We start from the raw sequence: 21,187 nt of genomic DNA on the forward strand, positions 1-21,187 counted from the left end.
TCGAACTACTTGGTGACGTGCGATATCCTTATAATGTTCACCAGGGGCCATATTCTGATAAAAGCGCATTTTCATTGTTTGCGCCGGGCGCACCTTTAAAAAGGTATGACGGGAGCAAACAGTGAAAATGTGCTCTGTTACAATGAATGCGCTGCCCCCAGGGCAGCTGCAAACTCGTGCTGCCCTGCGGGTAGAGCATTCAGGTGAAAACCAGAGCAGCTGGTTTACTGCCGCTCTGTGTTGTGACTTTGCAGGCAGCACCCGCTTGCAATTTTGAAGGGGATTAGTGATCCCCCTGCAGGTGGGTGCAGTCAGTCACTGCGCTCACCTGCAAGGGGATGCCTGGGAGTGTCCATTGGACTCCCCCTTTCCCGCCTCCCGAGGACAGCCATCAATAAGTGCACTCAAAGTGCTCCATCCTTTAGGTGGTGTACTGTGAGTGCGCCTCCCGCGAGCTCCTATGCCTTTACGCCTGCGTCTGTAATACGGCGTGGGCGCAGAGGCAAAGAGAATCCCTCATTTGCATAGGACACACCATATGCAAATGAGGGAACGCCACTGCAGATTGGACTGGTGCTTTATGTGCACCAGTGCTATCGGTATTACAGAAGGGGCCGCACAAGCGTCTGTGGCCCCATCTGTAATACTGAAGTGTTCCAGGGGTGAGCAAAGCGGGCACAAACTCCTGTTGCGCCCCCAGGGCACCCACTGTAAAACAGCCGTGGAGGTACTTTATCGCATAAACACAGTACTACGTAAATGGGAGCAAACAGATGTCTTAAACTACTGATCAGGGAGAATTCAAAAATTCAAAACAATTGAATCCTCTAATCAGAAGTGTTGCATCAATGTACACTAATTCTATCAATTAAATTGATAGGAAATATGACAGCACAGGGAAGAATTACATATGATATATAATAGGCATACCCTATTCAAAACACCACATATCTCAGTGAAATCATATACCCAATACTAGAGGGATCTGCTTATATACAGCACTATTGAAGAGTCAAAAGTCCTACACTCAACATTAGGACCTCATCAGCTCTCACCAAGATTGAAAAGAGGTGCTGCAATTTCAATCTAATGGCAGATTGTGTGTTTCACCAATGGAAATTAACAACAATAGCTGGAACAAAATCATTGAACTAACATTGACTCGATAGCCATTACCCTGTGCTACAGCACAAGGTGCAATCCTATATCAGACTCACACCAAATTCTTCAACACGCGTAATATAAATGTCTCTATTACTTACCTCTAGTTTAATTACTCCAGTTCAAACTTCCTGATCCCAGTCCTTACTAGCATGAGGTGTGTGCGCCTCCCAGAGAGGCATTCCGCTATCCACCTAACAGACGCCCTCGATTCTTAAGATGGGAGACTCGGCTCCCGCCCCAGTCACTACTTCCCAAAATCTGCCAAACAAACTCATGATTAAACTACGCAAGCTCCCAACAGACAAAGCCATAGGTTTACTTCAAGAGGTTGAGCGGGATGAACAGACTGGCAGGAGGAAGGTGGAATCATGGGCATGAGATTACCAGTAATTAACTGAAGCATTACCTCATCATCCTAGTCCTTAGATGAATCTAAACCCAAGGAGATATATGCAACATCTAAGGAAAGCACAACACGGTAAAGACTAGCTACACACAAGTGTAACCCAACAAAGTGTAATCAGTTAGCCCCACCAACATGTAGTTTGAATGACAACACATGATAACTAACTCTCCCCACCACCACACCGCCACCACCAGGTAGATGGAACAAGTCAGAGAAGCAGCCCAGACGTAGCAGTCATACAGACATGTCTATCTAAGGAAGTGATAGCCTTTAGGGAACAAAAAGTTAGAAAGCAACACAAGCGTGCCAATCTCCCAGTAAGAAAAGATGGAGAAGAGAACACTTAGAGCAAGGCGATCCCAAATGAACAGGGAAGACCCATGAGAATGACCACGGAACAACAAGCATTCGAGCTTCTCACACTTCAGGCTGAGGTGAGGAATATCTGAAGGAGACTACTAGAGACAAAAGTCGATGAGACACTGACCTCAGATATCTAATCTGAAAGTTTAAGGAATTGAGAGGCATAGGTTAAGAAAAGGAAGACAAGGAGATGTGGAGGGAATGGGAGCACCCAGTACCCAGCAAAAGACAGGAGTTGCAGAAGACAAACCACACCTACAGTAGCAAATGTGTAACCTCCAAGACAGCCCACACCAAAACCCAATGAATCAGATACAGGGAATAGTCAAGGGAAGAAAGACAAAAAAGGAGGTTCCACTTTCGAGGGTAGAGGGTAGAAACTGACCAACTTCCATGCACCCGCACCTGAAAATGAGTGCAATTTAGAGGAAGTAAGCAACGGCTCAAAAAGTAAACAGGTCCAGGGAGGGATAATTAAGCACTGTTTAGGGTAGTCAACACCTTCCAGGGTGGACAGAATCCAAGAGAGGAGAGGAAGGCCTGGCAAAGGGGGTCCACTAGCACATTAACCACATGGTGGAAGACCCAGCAAAAGGTGCCTCTGAGCACAATAATCATTACAGAGAAGATCGGTCGACTCAACAAGATGGGAGCCCAGTCCAAGAGCAAATCAAGCTGGCCACTGCTACATGGTCTCAGGACCTGAGAAAATCTGATGGGCCACAAAGGTCACCGATACATTGTCAGCAGCCTTGACCTCCACCACCCAGAGGTGAAAAGAAATCACTGAGGATGAGAGAGCAAGGCAGACAATTCACACGTTTGGCCAACCAAAGTTCGAGGTGGGACAACAGCTAGCACCCAACCTCAGGCTCGAATAATATGCAGGAAAGAAAACGAGCTCCAGAATGGTCAGTTGAATCTCCCTGGGACATCGTTACCGCAGCAACCTCCTTTAGACAAGAACAACAGTGGGAGAGGTGCAATGAGCAGCATACTACGAGGCCCCATCAATGAAAGTTGTGACAAAATCCAAGCCCCTAAGCAGTCTTATCTAAAGAACAACAAAGAAAGTAGCAGTGCACATGAAAGGCATCCACAAGAACCTCAAAAACGTGTACACCTTTGACGTAACAGACTGGTCCAGAGGGTTAGAATGCACAAGGACGAATTGAGGTGAATGGTTGCCTCCTGAGAAGAACCATCCAAGAAAGAGCCAGTACCAACAGGAAGACATTGTGCGTTGACTCAGGCCAGAAGGGTAAAACCTGGATCGCACATGTCTAAAGATGTAGGAAATGAAGGCACTGGAAGTGACAGATCAAATTAAGGGATACATCATGCAGATCCAAACAGCCTTCACATACTGTGCCAGCACCTCTCACAGAAGGCTCCATATGTCAGTACTGGTGAAAGAAATCAGCAAAACACACCTCTAGACAGACCAAACAGCTATTGAAAGCCAACGCAGATCTCCCAACCACAAAAACTAAAACAGACCTCTCTCCACCCTTCCCTATAAGAATGGCACTGAAAAGAACACCCACTGGACAGTAGAACCTCTGCTGGCTTGGGGCACTACCCACCCAACGCCAATTTGATGGCAAAGAGTTGACCAACACCTAGTGATGGAATGAATTGTGAAAGTTCATCTGATATCCCACATGCCACACTGTGAAGACCCAGTATACTAACACTGATTACTGAACAAACAGCAAGGACTGTAAACCACCTCCCACATAGAGCCCGGTGCATCAGGGAAAGCCAGGAACGCCAAGTAGATATGGAAGAAGGTTGCCCACATGTGCAAGCCCACACCCATCCAATGAGATGGATTCTTGAAGATGAGGGATAGAAGGACTGATTTCAATGAAAGCAGAATCAGGCATAACAGACATGATGGCTGCCTTCATAGTACAATGTTGAGCGATATCTATTCCACGATGGATCAGTGTGGGAGGTGCCACTGGTCAGGGCAGAAAAGAACATCAAGATGGACAGACCAAACCTTTTCAGACAGCTGCAGAAGTTTGTTTGAGCTGGTGTCACTGACATACCCTAAATGAAGGAACAGGAATCCAACCATAATGCAACAGTCAAGTAGCAATAGACTCAGACAGTAGGGTGTAAGGGAAGGGTAATGTCAATAGATTAACCCAACCAGTGCAGCAGGCTGGCATTAGAACAGCCTAGGGGACAAGGAGCCTGGAATGCCAGGTAGACAAAGAAACAAAACGGCATTGGAGCAAGGACCACACACCCGGTGCATTGGACAATAGGAGCAGGGATTTGGTGGAAAGAAAGCAGAAGAACCACAAGCATTGGAAATGCAATAGGTCTCGGATTTATTTGAGTTAGAGCTAATGGCATTGTAAATGGCAATGCCTTTTAGCCATGTGTTATGGAGTGTATGCATGTGGTGTGTAATGGAATTATGTGGTATGGATTGGAATTGTTCACCCTGCACACTCACTGCTCTGCACTCACTGCTCTGCACTCACTGCTCTGCACTCACTGCTCTGCACTCACTACTCACTACTCTGCACTCACTACTGTGCACTCACTACTCTGCACTCACTACTGTGCACTCACTACTGTGCACTCACTACTCACTACTCTGCACTCACTACTCACTACTCTGCACTCACTACTCACTACTCTGCACTCACTACTCACTACTCTGCACTCACTACTCTGCACTCAATACTCACTACTCTGCACTCAATACTCACTACTCTGCACTCACTACTGTGCACTCACTACTGTGCACTCACTACTCACTACTGTCAACTCACTACTCACTACTGTGCACTCACTACTCACTACTGTGCACTCACTACTCACTACTGTGTACTCACTACTGTGCACTCACTACTGTGCACTCACTACTCTGCACTCACTACTCTGTACTCACTACTCTGCACTCACTACTCACTACTGTGCACTCACTACTCACTACTCTGCACTCACTACTCACTACTCTGCACTCACTACTCTGCACTCAATACTCACTACTCTGCACTCAATACTCACTACTCTGCACTCACTACTGTGCACTCACTACTGTGCACTCACTACTCACTACTGTCAACTCACTACTCACTACTGTGCACTCACTACTCACTACTGTGCACTCACTACTCACTACTGTGCACTCACTACTCACTACTGTGCACTCACTACTCACTACTGTGCACTCACTCACTACTCTGCACTCACTCACTACTGTGCACTCACTCACTACTCTGCACTCACTCACTACTCTGCACTCACTCACTACTCTGCACTCACTACTCTGCACTCACTACTCTGCACTCACTACTCACTACTCTGCACTCACTACTCACTACTCTGCACTCACTACTCTGCACTCACTACTCACTACTCTGCACTCACTACTGTGCACTCACTATTCACTACTCTGCACTCACTACTCTACACTCACTACTCTGTACTCACTACTCTGCACTCACTACTCACTACTCTGCACTCACTACTCACTACTCTGCACTCACTACTCTGTACTCACTACTCTGCACTCACTACTCTGCACTCACTACTCTGCACTCACTACTCTGCATTCACTACTCTTCACTCACTACTCTGCACTCACTACTCTGTACTCACTACTCTGCACTCACTACTCTGTACTCACTACTCTGCACTCACTACTCACTACTCTGCACTCACTACTCACTACTCTGCACTCACTACTCTGGACTCACTACTCACTACTCTGCACTCACTACTCACTACTCTGCACTCACTACTCTGCACTCACTACTCACTACTGTGCACTCACTACTCACTACTCTGCACTCACTACTCACTACTCTGCACTCACTACTCTGCACTCACTACTCTCTGCACTCACTACTCTGCACTCACTACTCTGCACTCACTACTCTGCACTCACTACTCTGCACTCACTACTCACTACTCTGCACTCACTACTCACTAGTCTGCACTCACTAATCACTACTGTGCACTCACTACTCTGCACTCACTACTCTGCACTCACTACTCTGCACTCACTACTCTGCACTCACTACTCTGGACTCACTACTCTGGACTCACTACTCTGGACTCACTACTCTGGACTCACTACTCTGCACTCACTACTCTGCACTCACTACTCTGCACTCACTACTCACTACTCTGCACTCACTACTCACTACTCTGTACTCACTACTCTGCACTCACTACTCTGCACTCACTACTCTGCACTCACTACTCTGCACTCACTACTCTGCACTCACTACTCTGCACTCACTACTCACCACTCACTACTCTGCACTCACTACTCACCACTCTGCACTCACTACTCTGCACTCACTACTCTGCACTCACTACTCTGCACTCACTACTCTGCACTCACTACTCTGCACTCACTACTCTGCACTCACCACTCACTACTCTGCCCTCACTACTCTGCACTCACTACTCTGCACTCACTACTCTGCACTCACTACTCACTACTCTGCACTCACTACTCACTACTCTGCACTCACTACTCACTACTCTGCACTCACTACTCTGCACTCACTACTCTGCACTCACTACTCACTACTGTGCACTCACTACTCACTACTCTGCACTCACTACTGTGCACTCACTACTCACTACTCTGCACTCACTACTGTGCACTCACTACTCACTACTCTGCACTCACTACTCACTACTGTGCACTCACTACTCACTACTGTGCACTCACTACTCTGCACTCACTACTCACTACTCTGCACTCACTACTCTGCACTCACTACTCTGCACTCACTACTCACTACTCTGCACTCACTACTCTGCACTCACTACTCTGCACTCACTACTCACTACTCTGCACTCTCTACTCTGCACTCACTACTCTGCACTCACTACTCTGCACTCACTACTCACTACTCTGCACTCACTACTCACTACTGTGCACTCACTACTCTGCACTCACTACTCACTACTCTGCACTCACTACTCACTACTCTGCACTCACTACTCTGCACTCACTACTCACTACTCTGCACTCACTACTCTGCACTCACTACTCACTACTCTGCACTCACTACTCACTACTGTGCACTCACTACTCACTACTCTGCACTCACTACTCTGCACTCACTACTCACTACTCTGCACTCACTACTGTGCACTCACGACTCACTACTCTGCACTCACTACTCTGCACTCACGACTCACTACTCTGCACTCACTACTGTGCACTCACTACTCACTACTCTGCACTCACTACTGTGCACTCACTACTCACTACTCTGCACTCACTACTCACTACTCTGCACTCACTACTCTGCACTCACTACTCACTACTCTGCACTCACTACTCTGCACTCACTACTCACTCCTCTGCACTCACTACTCACTACTGTGCACTCACTACTCACTACTGTGCACTCACTACTCACTACTCTGCACTCACTACTCACTACTCTGCACTCACTACTCTGCACTCACTACTCTGCACTCACTACTCTGCACTCACTACTCTGCACTCACTACTCTGCACTCACTACTCACTACTCTGCACTCACTACTCTGCACTCACTACTCTGCACTCACTACTCTGCACTCACTACTCACTACTCTGCACTCACTACTCTGCACTCACTACTCTGCACTCACTACTCTGCACTCACTACTCACTACTCTGCACTCACTACTGTGCACTCACGACTCACTACTCTGCACTCACTACTGTGCACTCACTACTCTGCACTCACTACTGTGCACTCACTACTCACTACTTTGCACTCACTACTCACTACTCTGCACTCACTACTCTGCACTCACTACTCTGCACTCACTACTCACAACTCTGCACTCACTACTCTGCACTCACTACTCTGCACTCACCACTCACTACTCTGCACTCACTACTCACTACTCTGCACTCACTACTCACTACTCTGCACTCACTACTCTGCACTCACTACTCTGCACTCACTACTCTGCACTCACTACTCTGCACTCACTACTCTGCACTCACTACTCACTACTCTGCACTCACTACTCTGCACTCACTACTCTGCACTCACTACTCTGCACTCACTACTCACTACTCTGCACTCACTACTCTGCACTCACTACTCTGCACTCACTACTCTGCACTCACGACTCACTACTCTGCACTCACTACTGTGCACTCACGACTCACTACTCTGCACTCACTACTGTGCACTCACTACTCTGCACTCACTACTGTGCACTCACTACTCACTACTTTGCACTCACTACTCACTACTCTGCACTCACTACTCTGCACTCACTACTCTGCACTCACTACTCACAACTCTGCACTCACTACTCTGCACTCACTACTCTGCACTCACTACTCACTACTCTGCACTCACTACTCACTACTCTGCACTCACTACTCTGCACTCTGGAAACTCACTACTCACTACTCAGCACTCTGCACTCAGCTGGTGGTGTCTGTGTGTGCATGGCAGTGGTGGTGTGCGTGTTTGCATGGCAGTGGTGGGGATGCAAGACATTTTACTGTCTTCCATGTAAAAGGAAGTGCGACCGCGTGCACGCTGGGTCAAACGGATGAAAATACAGAAAAGTACGACCAATTTTTCTAATGTAATTATCAGACTATGCAAGCCATAGTATATGGAAAATACATTGAATGTGAAGGTTTTTGTCTACATCTTCTTAAGTGGTTATGGTTCATCTGCACTAAGTGGGTTAGCATCCTACAACAAGTCGAAAATGTATAAACATATACACTATTGGGCTTTTTACAAGCCCCTTGCGCCACCGTTGAGTCACTTTTTCCCGCAATTAAAAGTGGCGCACCGGCAGAGCAAGGGGCTTGTAAATAAGCCCCTATGTACTTCTGATTAAAGCAAGGGGACGAGGGTGCGCAAAGTAAAATATTTGATAAGTTACAGCTCAGGCTTTTACATAAATGGGCAAGTTTGCCCAGAGGGCACACGTTCCAAGCCTTAAACCCCGCACGGCACCTCCGGGAAAGGGACGTTTATAGTTCCTGTGTATAGATGACTGCGTCACAACATTTCGCATAAAATTCACTGTTGTTTAGCACCATGCTACTTGCATTAGAATAAATAAAACAGTATAAATAAAACAGTTGAACTGAACAGCCTCCCCCAAGTATAGTTCTTGTTCGAGGACCCCCACATTCTTAAAATGACCCTAATTTAAAGAAGTTGACGAAACTACCACAAAAGACTCGATATGAAAACGCTGAAGTGATAATAGAACCGGTAACCACAACGATGCATTAATGTACAAAATGGAGTTGGCGTAATCACTTAGCACTTGGCATTTCCAAAATACCAAAACATTATCTTTATTTTTTTCTCTGACCCAAGTGACAAAGGGGAGTAGCGCATGTTTATAGACGAATGAAGTGGTGAAATTAAACAAACATACATTCAATACCCAAAAAGCATAACCCGTTAGTGGCAACGTTAAATCAAATATATTCGAAGGACACATTTTATGGGACACAAAAACGTACAGCCGTGAACGGCGGCTGCGCGCGAGCACTAGCACGTAATCTGAGAGTCAGGGACGGCACGCGACTGGGGCAAGCCGGTGTGTCCTGTTGAAAGAGGGTGCCCCTCCTTAGGTGCTCGGTGACTTGTTGGGGGCCTGTTGACGACTGTGCACCTGCCCGTCCTTGTGCAAGACAGTCTGTCCAGTGCTCACCCTCATTTGGCGAACGTCACCATGGAGCGCAAAGACACGCCGAGACGAGGTAGGAAGGGAGGGGGGGGTGTCTCTGTGTGCGTGCGCATGAGCTGCGGCGAGGGGGGATGTTCTGTATGTGTGTGTGTGAGTGTGTGTGGGTGAGTGTGTGTATGTGCGGCGGGGGGGGGGGGTCTGTATGTGTGTGCGTGCGTGTGAGTCTGCTTCCAAGGAGCCATGGGAGACAGGAAGCGCGCGCGACCTGATCCCAGTTCCAAGGTTGCGCGTGCACCTCACTTGTCTGTCTCCCTTGACTCCTTGAAAGCCAGAATGATTACAAAAGAGTCTCGGAACGACAGATTGCTTTGCAATCTGTTCGCAGTTCCGAGACCTAAAAAGGCAAAGAAGTGAGGTCAACCAGACAATCAGCAGTCACAAGACTCCTGACCATGGACCATGCCAGTTCCAATAAGCCTTGCAAAAGTACCAAGCTAAAGCGTTCACAAATCCACCACAGACAAGGACATCTCATGAGAAGGACAGAAGAAGAATCATCTCTTGTGAATGATATCATGCACTAGAGAGACCTCTTAAACACCTTGTGAGTGAACTGATCCTCAAGTTGAAAACGGACCATGACGAAAGCGGGACTTGAAGCTATATTAGGATTTCTGGCTCTGCCAGTGGGTCTCCAACCAGTGAACAGCAGGTCCAAAACCTTAACTGCTATTGTATCATGGCCTACCCTCTTATAGAAAGCCATAGACATCAACCACTAATCCATACATAAGTTTAGTTGCGTCCGAAGCAGAGGTCGCTGAAGCTGACTAAAAGCGATGAAGATGTACACGTCAGAGGTAGATTGGAGATTGTGTTGTGAGAATGGGAGAGAGCTGAAAAGTGACATATCTACTATGATATGGTGCTCTTCACCTTGACCTTGACCTTGCTGGTAGGTCACTCCCCCACCACACTGCTCCGCCTGTGTATCCTGACCCTGCCCCAGCTGCCGCTGCTGTAGAAGTTCGAGGCCCTCCTCCACCCGCAGGCAACCACCTGCACCTCATCCCTGGTGGCCAGTGGTAGGCCTTAAGTTTGTATCACTGTCGCTGTCTGTCTGTCTTCCCTGTACTGCCCATACGGTCTTCTGGTGTCTGTGACCGCTGTTGCCTGTCTACCCCCTGTGCCTGCATTCTTTTCTGTGCCCGTTCTCTTGCCTTCTGTTCCCTGATTGCACTCGTTTTTCTTGCCTTCTGCTCCCCTGATTGTACTCGTTTTTCTTGCCTTCTGCTCCCCTGATTGCACTCGTTTTTCTTGCCTCTGCTCCCCTGATTGTACCTGATTTTCGTGCCTTCTGCTCCCCTGATTGTACTCGTTTTTCTTGCCTTCTGCTCTCCTGATTGTACTCGTCTTTCTTGCCTCTGCTCCTCTGATTGTACCCGTTTTTCGGGCCTTCTGCTCCCCTGATTGTACTCGTTTTTCTTGCGTTCTGCTCCCCTGATTGTACTAATTTTTCTTGCCTTTACTCCCCTTTGTGCATCTGTGCCACTCATTTCCCCCCGTTTTTTGTACCCTTTCTGCCCTTTCTTGGGACCTTTGTGCCTCTGTGCCACTCGTTTCTCCCCGTTTTTTGTGACCTTTCTGCCTTTTCTTGTGACCTTTCTGCCTCTGTGCCACTCGTTTCCCCCCGTTTTCTGTTACCTTTTCTGCCCTTTCTTGTGACCTTTCTGCCTCTGTGCCACTCGTTCCCCCTGTTTTGTGTGACCTTTCTGCCCTTTCTTGAGACCTTTCTGCCTCTGTGCATCTCGTTTCCCCCATTTTTTGTGACCTTTTATGCCCTTTCTTGTGTCCTTTGTGCCTCTGTGTCACTCGTTTCCCCCTGTTTTTTGTGACCTTTCTGCGCTTTTTTGTGACCTTTGAGCCTGCTTGCAGGCAGGTCGCCCCCAGGCCGCTGTTTGTCACCTGACTGCCTGGTTCCTGCCTCCTTGTTTCCTGGGTTTTTCCCTCCCCTCTGCCCTGTGCACCAGTTCCCCCGCCCCGCCGCTCCCGATCCGACCCTTTCCCGCCGCTGCATCCCTGCGGCCCGCCCCCCCTGCACACCCATTCGCCTCCCCACTCCCGCCACCCGGCTGCTTCTCCCTCCTAAGCCACCTCATATGCAGGCCGAGAAGCAGGCCTGCAGCGGACGTGCGCAGCGGGCGCGCCGCGCCCATCCTCACCTGGAAAACGTCCAGCGCCAGAACCCCTGGACCCCGCGAACGCCACGACACCAGAATCCACTACAACGCCAGCACCCTCCACGCACTCAACGCCGGCCGAAACCACACCTGCTTCCAGGCCGCCCCGAAATGGACCCTTCTCCTGCCCCACCTGCAGCTTCACCTGCGACAGAACCACCAAACCTCAAAGGACTGGACCCAACCACCTCCGCTGCATACTCCTCAACACCACTCCGCACGCAAACACGCCGTCGAGCTCTGGGATCTGCTCAACACCTCCGCCCTAGACGTGGCCTTCCTGACCGAGACCTGGTGGAATGACTCCTCGGCGCCCGACATCGCCATAGCCATCCCAGACGGCTACAAGATCACCCGCAGGGATCACGGCAACGGAATCGGAGGAGGAATAGCCATCGCCCACAAGTCCACCCTCAAGGTCACCACCCACGCAGACGACACCCTCAACACCGCCCAACACCTGCACCTCCGGATCCACACCGACCCCAACACCATCCTCAGTGGAACACTCATCTACAGACCCCCCGGACCCAGGGCTCAGTTCAGCGACTCCATCACCGACCTCGCCAGCACCCACGCACTCGCCTCCACGGACTACATCCTCCTCGGGGACCTGAACTTCCACCTCGAGAACAACAACGACGCCAACTCTGCCACCCTGATCGACAACCTCGCCAACCTGGGCCTCAGACAACTCGTCACCGCACCCACCCACGCCGCCGGCCACACACTGGATCCCGTCTTCTCCACAGGCTCCCACATCGCCTTCGACCACACCACCGAACTCCACTGGACCGACCACCGCTGCATCCATTTCACCTTCAAGAAACCAACCACGCACCACCGCACCCAACAGCTGCCTCGCCGGTGCTGGAGCAAAGTCACCGAAGATCAGCTGATCACCTCCCTCGCCAAAAAGCCACCCACCGACCCCACCAACCCAGACGCCGCAGCCCGAAACCTCAGACAGTGGATCGACGACTGTGCCAACACCCTCGCCCGCTCAAGAAACCCTCCAACAGCCACGCCAACAAGAGAGCCACCTGGTTCACCGACGAGCTCCAGACCTCTAAACGCGCATGCCGGAAACTGGAGAAGACATGGCTCCACGAACGCACACCGGATAACCACGCAGCCAACAAGGACGCCACACGCAGACACCACCACCTCATCAGATTAGCCAAGAGATCCTCCTTCAAAGATTGCATGGATAACAATGCACACAACAGCAAAGAGCTCTTCAGCATCGTAAAGGAACTCTCCAACCCCAGCTCCAACGCCAACGACATCCCGCCCTCACAAGAACTGTGCGACTCACTAGCCATCTTCTTCCACCGCAAGATTGCTGACATCCACGACAGCTTCAACACCACGACCGCCCCGACTACGCCAGACTCCACCTCCTCTGTGAACACCACTAGCGCCAACCGCATGACCTTCTGGTCCAACATCGACGAGACACGCAAGGTCATTAACTCCATCTGCTCAGGATCTCCGACTGAGCCGTGCCCACACCACGTATTCAACAAAGCAGACGCAGCCATCGCACCCCAACTACGGAGGGCCTCAACAACTCCTTCGAAACAGCGACATTCCCGGAAAGCTGGAAGCACGCCGAAATCAACGCCCTCTTCAAGAAGCCCAAAGCGGACCCCAAGGACCTCAAGAACTTCCGGCCCATCTCCCTGCTCCCGTTCCCGGCAAAGGTCATTGAGAAAATCGTCAACATGCAACTGGCCCGCCACCTCGAAGACAACAACATCTTGGACCCGTCCCAGTCCGGATTCAGACGAAACCACAGCACCGAGACAGCCCTCATTGCCGCCACAGACGACATCAGGCGCCAGCTAGACAACGGCGAAACATCAGCCCTCATCCTCCCGGACCTGTCAGCCACCTTCGACACTGTCTGCCATCGCACTCTATAGACACGCCTCCTAGAAGCCGGAATCCAAGAGAAGGCTCTTGACTGGACCACCTCCTTCCTCTCCGGAAGAACCCAGAGTGTCCCCCTCCCACCCTTCCGATCTGAAGCCACCGACATCATCTGCGGCGTCCCCCAGGGCTCATCCCTCAGCCCAACGCTGTTTAACGTCTACATGGCTCCCCTCGCACAAGTGGCCCGCCATCACGACCTCAACATCATCTCCTACTCTGACGACACCCAGCTCATCCTCTCCCTCATCAAGGACCCACACACCGCCAAAACTAACCTCCACGAGGGAATGAAGGCCGTCCCCAATTGGATGAGGAGCAGCCGTCTGAAGCTGAACTCGGACAAGACGGAGGTTCTCATCCTCGAACCCACCCCCTCAGCCTGGGACAACTCCTGGTGACCGACCACACTGGGAACAGCACCAACACCCACCGACCATGCATGCAATCTAGGATTCATCCTCGACTCCTCCCTTTCCATGTCTAAGCAGGTCAACGCCGTCTCCTCCTCCTGCTACAACACCCTACGCATGCTCCGCAGGATCTACAAGTGGATCCCGACTGAAACAAGAAGAACGGTGACACAGACTCTCGTCAGAAGCAGACTGGACTACGGCAAAGCACTCTACGCAGGAATCCCAGCCAAACACCTATGACGACTACAACGCATCCAAAACGCCTCCGCCCGACGGATTGTCAACGTCCCCCGCCGCAGCCACATCACCCCCCACCTGAGAGACCTACACTGGCTCCTCCTTGACAAGAGGATCACCTTCAAGCTCCTCACCCACGCACACAAAGCACTCCACAACGCTGGACCAGCCTACCTGAGCAGCAGACTCAGCTTCCGCACCCCCACCCGCCAGCTCCGCTCCGCCAGCCTCGCCCACGCCGCTGTCCCCCGCATCCAACGAACGACCTCCGGCGGTAGATCCTTCTCCTACCTCGCCGCCAAGACCTAGAACACCCTCCCTACCCACATACGGCAGCCCCAAGACCTACTCGCCTTCAGAAGACTCCTCAAGACCTGGCTCTTCGAGCAGTAGCAGCACCCCCTCTCCCCTCAGCGCCTTGGGACCCTCACGGTTAAGTAGCACACTTTACAAGTACTCTGATTGATTGATTTATTCAGTTCTCTGTCTGTGCTGGCACACGTAAGGCTATGTAGCGCCAACGCAGGCACCATTGCCCCATGGTGGAAGGCTGCCCGAGTTACTAGCAGGATTGTTTTTATGCAGGAAGGTAGACCTTTGAGGCGTATTCCTCTTTCTATGTGAGCTGCAGAATGCTGCACATGTGGTATAAAGTTATTTCTCTTTGTTACGCGTCACTTGGGAAGGTGCAAAGTTCTGACACATTCCCAGGTTTACTAGCTTTAGTAAATCTGGGCATGTGCTAAAATCCAGTTGTGGATGCATGGGAATGCTCATACTTTACCTATGCAATGCCTTCCAAAAGGAAGGTAACGCAAGGCAGTTCAATGTGCTTTGTTGCGTTACTTTGTATTTACTAAACCACGCATAACAGCTTTGCATGGCTTAGCAAATACCAAATATGGTTTTGCATTGGGGCTGCGCCACAAAAGTAATGCAACCCTGGCACAAAGTCATAGTAAATCTGCCCCCTAAATACCTATCAATGAACTCTCGACAAGGGCACAGCAGGGAAGTGTCACAATCACAAAAACACGAGTAGCAGTGGGGAGAACTCTGGGATATAGTGTCTCAAGTGTGAAACCTCCCATCATGAGGACCCAGCTCATTTGTAGATCTGTCAGATTCATACACTACACATGAAATATGCAGCATGAAACTTAATGCCTCTGGCTGGAACTGTAGGCTGGTCACTACAGGAAGCTACTAAAGCAGGCACTATGGAATCATCTTAAATTAAAATTTTACAACACAGTCAGAAGTGCAATAACATGCATGGCAGTACAGGAAACAATTCTGTATTTTTTACATACAGAGTGAATCTACATTACAATTACTGCATAGGGATTTTTTTGATTAACAACAACAAATACGAGGACCATAACCCTGTATTTTATTTCTTGCACACATTTCTAGAAAAGATGGCCACAAGGCAAATCCCACTACAAACACCTGAACAGTACCCTTTGCGAGTCTGTCAGGCGTTTGCCAGATTCTTGGAGAGCGAGGCATGTCCTCGCCAGATGTTCTAAGGAGCCCACTGCGTATACTGTTGAGTACCCACGCTGTGCAGCCTAGATACCACTTCATGTCTCTTTTTTCCACCTCCCTACACTTGCTGTTTCTTTATCTCACTCTTGCATGTTCTTCTTTAACCCTGCTTACCCTCTTTGTTAGTTTTCTTGCCTTTTGCCTCCTTCTTTCCCCTTTTTCTGCTGTTCGCTCTTTTAATCTGGACTGATGAAGGGCAATGAGTCTCCACAAATTAGTGCTGGTGCCCACCACTATCACAAATTTAGCACGGGTTTCCTCACCTTTCAACACTGAAGGTCTGGAGACCAATATTGATGCACTGGTGCAAAACCGGCCCCCAGTAACAAAACCGGCCCCCACCACTGTAAAACCGGCCCCTACAACGGTAAAACCGGCCCCTATCCTTCCAGCCTCCTGGGGAAATGCCCATTGCCGCCAGTCCAGCCATGAGTGTAGGGGACACTTTGTAACTATATACTTTTAGGTCTTCCTTTTCTCTTTGATTGGCTGTTCATTCCAAGATTCCACAGGTTCATCCCTCTTCCTGGCCCTTTCAGCATCTACTTTTGAACTTCAACCGTGGATGCAGCTTGATTTTGCAAACCTATGCCAAAGACTGATAGTGAAAAATCCTCATCGAATTGACCAACTCCAAGGAGAAATCTGACCGACTGCAAGCGTGTATAGGGTACATAGGCCTGTTAATGCTACTTGCTCCAGATGAACTGCAGTTAGATGGCCAAGGTCAAAACAGAACACATCTTTTCACTCCTGTCCAATTTACATCAGAGGTTTGCAAATCTGCAACATTTTATCGCTCAAACTTCCTCTAATGCTCGCTTAACTCCACACAAATAACCACCTAGCAAAAAAAAATTGCACTTAGTATTAAATAACTTTTTAGGAAAATCAAATGTGCATTTTTGGGTTGCAAAAAGAGAGTTAAAATGTATGCAGAAGAAGAATCTCATTGCATTTTTTCACTGATATGTTTAGCTGATGGCTCAAGCATTTTCTCGATCAGGATAAAAATGTGTACAGACTAGTACAAATTATGTACCGAATACTGTACACAATTAAAACATGGCCCATTTCTGCAGGCTAAAGTGTATAAAAAACAGGCTATCTGATGATAACAGAATCTGAAAATGATCTTGAATGAGCCCAATCCAAAATTTTAACCAAATTGTAAAAAACAAAAACGCAATTCTGGTTTGCTACAACATGTTGACTTGTTTCAACTGTCATGGCCTTTCCTTGGTCTTTCATCACAGAGGATTTAAGAGCACTTGCATGTGTCTGATGGTCAGAAGAGTTTCCAACGACTGTGTCTCTTCTGTAGCTCTAACTGACTTCAAAATAAGTTGTTTGTGGACAGAAATGCTTGTGAGTGAGACCACATGTAAGGGAATCTCCTGGTGAAAATAAGAATTTTACCCTTGCTAATAGAGAAACAAAGGTGTCAAATTCTTAAAGCCTTGCAAATTGTGTAAAGCAAAAATGTGCATAATAACAGTGGTGGCTACAAATATTAAAATATGGTGTTGCACTATGGCGCCAAACTCACCATATACTGCTCCCTCGGGTGTGCACCTCTCTCCACAATCAGCTTCTATGAGCAGAAATCGGATGGACTTCCTTCCTGCTCAGTGAACTAATCAGGGAGCTGCTCTCATGCTGAGAGCAGCTCCAAGATTGGTGGGAGAAGGCTAACCCAGCGCTCATTTTGAGGCCGGGGGCCTGTGCCAACATTCCCCCAGCTGTTTCACAGCGAGGGGATTTCTGGCTTTACAGAGCGCTTGTCAGGTCGGCCGTAGCAACAGAGCTGGCCAACCTGACATGCACACTTCAGGGAATCTGTAATCCTGCAATTGCAGGATTCAACCCCACCCCCTGTCTTCGCACTTTAACGTTTATCTTCATGAAGACTAGGAATGGCAAAACAGTTTGAAGCATGTTAATTCCATTAATTTTTCCTATACTGCATTTAGTAGTCCACCCTGCCTTTTTGATCCATAAGGGCAAATAAAAGCTAATAATTTGTTTTCTCTCCACAATTTGTATCTCTTTTATGGAAACTGGCAGTCATTGTATGTCTAATGCATTTCAGGCCATTAGCCAGTGCTCACCAGTAAAAACAAATGGGCGGACCTGTTGTGTATAGAAAATGGATGCTATTGACATGACTGTTCAGAAAAATTTAGTTTTGCAATTTTTATCTGACAGCACTATTCACTTATTGCATTGAAGCTAGAGGTGGGTGAGCATGGTTTGAGCAAAAGGTCTACTTCTGGCTTAGCTCGAGGTCCTCGTGGGAACTCAAGCCTAAAAATGAACCATGCATTTGTGTGATTTCTGGCTCCCGCCCTCTTGCCTCAATTCCTATTTTCTCGAAAATCTTCTTGTTTCAAATTAATTCAAAGTGAAATACATGGATTTGTTTAACGCACTGTACTGATGTAGCTCCCCAAAGAATTATGGACAAAGCATTAATCTGTGATGTAAAATGAGCAAGAGAAAAAGATACCCATCTAGGGAATTGTCAAACCCACTTTCACTGCTTGACCAAATTGTGTGATCCTAGGCAAGTGCCTTTTTTCACTTTGCCTCTTTTTCTTTTATCATCACATGTGAAGCACCTTGAAGTACATCAGTTCAGGATGATTGCTGTGGCAAAACTTTACTTGTATATGTTTTAATAGACTGCCATGTTGCTTTAGGTATAATAATTGCCTATGCCACGTATGGATTACAACAGACTGGCCTCTGGTGCATTAAGGGCACTGCCGCCAGGACAGTAGAGCAAGGGGCACAGGTGTTTTTCAGTGCATGTGTAGATGCTATCACCTCTAATAAATGCTACTCAATGCATTTATACCATCTAATGCACTAAAATGAAATGCTTTGGCATGTTAAAGGAACACACTTTTTTTTTATTTTGAAAGGCTTTTGTCTTATTGATGTCTATTGCCCAGGTTATATGTCAAATGTTTTTTAGGGTTGTCTTTAATCAAGGCTCTTACAGACAGACCCTTAGCCCTGCTCTGGCTCGCCACCTCTCTTTGAAGCAGCCGGATGGTGACGTGCACCGCCATTTATACATCTACTTCATGACGTAACTAGTTCTTTTTTATAAACCTCCTTCATGGATTTTTGTCTGTGAAGAAATAGTAAGACACACATTTACTTTATAGATTATTTATGTATTAGCAGTTACAAAGGCACTACAGCAAATAACAAACTAACGTATATATTTACATAGCACTTGATATGTTAAACCTAGCCAATTTAAAGAACTGTAAAAAAAACAAGAGTTTATTAAAACTCGTCTCAATGACACACATTTAATCGACCTGTGAAGGAGGAAAAGTCGAGTCAACCTTCCAAAATTCTAAACTGATCTCTTCAGAATACCCTAAAATCCCCTAAGAAGGTGTGCTGCCGCGAAGTGTTTTGTTAATTAGGAAACAACAATGCAAGAAGAAAACTCAAGGAGAATTTAAGCTCTCGTGAAGCCCTGGGAAAGGAAAAGGTCTATTACTTTTCATTTTGTTTGATTTCAGAATTGAAGAAACTCTTTATTTTACTGTGATACTCTAATAAACTACAACAATGAGTCAATGTATATATATTGCTTTAGAGACCTTTAGAAGACGCAACGCATTGCCAACATGTATTGCTCCTTACCTGTCTGAAGCCGTTCCTTGTGTACTGAAGAATCTTCAAGGCATAATTCGACCTCTGACCTTTGCTGTTGAATTCAATGTGGCCGGTGAGACCTTCCAATTCTACCTGTCCAAGAGAGAATGAGTTACAGCACCATGCTGGGTTCACCTCAACCCCCCTGGGGAGCTCGACATTACCCACCGGACAGGTTGCAGTCTCTTGAGAAAGTGGCGCGTTTCCTGTGCATGACCTTAGGCGTTGTATTGCCCAATGTAAATTTTTCCAGATACCTCATGGTACACTATGCTACACCTACCTGTTTGGGGTTCCCATTGAGCCTAGTTAATCAACAGACAACCATACAAAGCAACCAAGCAAGGTGTCAACCCCCAATCCACCTGCCACAACAGACATATGCATGTCTTTAATCCAGAAAACACCTTTCAGGTACTCCCTCTTCTTGGTGTTAATTCATAAACCACCTTGGACAATGACCACATTCACAGCATTAACTAAAAGCAACCCTGCCACAACAGACCCATGCATGGATTAAATCCACAATGCACCTTATTTGTGGATCTTACTCAATGTATTAAAAAATGTCCTACAAAAAGCTGCCATGCATGGCATTAATTGATAAACTGTCTTAACAGGAGTCCTAGGTGATATTAATCCTTCAACCACTGTCAACATGGGCCATGTGCCTGTGTCAACCCATGAACCACCTTCCACGAGGACCATGTTCAGGTTGTTAACCCACAAACTGATACCACATTCACCATACGCATTGGACAAAGGCCAAATGAAACGTTCTCACCAATAATTCACCTGAAAAACGTCCAAGTTTATGGTGTTAACATATAAAACATTTGCCACATGTGCTGCGTGCACTGTGCTAATCCGTAGACCACTTTTTATAAGGAGCTCATACTTAGTTGTAATCACTAAACTAACAATAGCTCCATGCAATGTTTCAACCGATAAATCATCTGCCACAAGACCCCCTTCTCCCCCCATGGCGTTAGGCTATAAACTACCTTCGACAAGCGGAGCATATGTAATGTTAACCAATAAATCAACTTCTCTTTTGCTGCTGTGCGTGTTTTTTTCAATACACCAACTTTTAAATGTTCCCCATAATGGGGTTAACCCCTAAACCACCTTCTACAATGAGTACATTCAAAATGTAAACCAAACATTCACATTGTACAACAATCCGATGAATTATCTCCACCCACAATAATTCCACCCATTGTTACATGCTTTGTATTATCCAAAACAGCCGCCTTTTAAAGAGCCCATGGATTTTCTTACCCAATCTACCCCTTCAAATCTACCCCGGTGCCTTAAATTAACAAATAAAGCACTATTTCCCTTGACCCAAATCATTGGAACCTCTTAACCAACCTTCCTGAAAACCGATGTGTCTTGTTAAGCAATGAACCACCCTTTACAAGCCCAAGTACAGCAAGGTGCAGACGTTTTGATGGGACCCATCCTGGCTGTTAACCCCTTAGATCTCTCATCAACACCATTTACCCATAAACCATCCACAACAAGGC

The 21,187-nt window shown here is 47.8% G+C and overlaps 1 protein-coding gene across 1 annotated transcript in view; it reads right to left on the reverse strand.

Annotated features, from left to right (window-relative positions):
- Positions 1-21,187, reverse strand: part of LOC147659610 (glutamate receptor ionotropic, kainate 4-like) — a 214,047-nt gene that overhangs the window by 123,500 nt on the left and 69,360 nt on the right. The window contains exon 5 of the mRNA XM_086951606.1: positions 19,647-19,751. Within this exon, the coding sequence (XP_086807732.1) occupies positions 19,647-19,751 (105 nt within the window). The remainder of the gene's footprint in view (positions 1-19,646; positions 19,752-21,187) is intronic.

This window comes from Lissotriton vulgaris, unplaced genomic scaffold (assembly GCF_964263255.1).
Source record: "Lissotriton vulgaris unplaced genomic scaffold, aLisVul1.2 SCAFFOLD_401, whole genome shotgun sequence".
In the NCBI taxonomy this organism is placed as follows: domain Eukaryota; kingdom Metazoa; phylum Chordata; class Amphibia; order Caudata; family Salamandridae; genus Lissotriton; species Lissotriton vulgaris.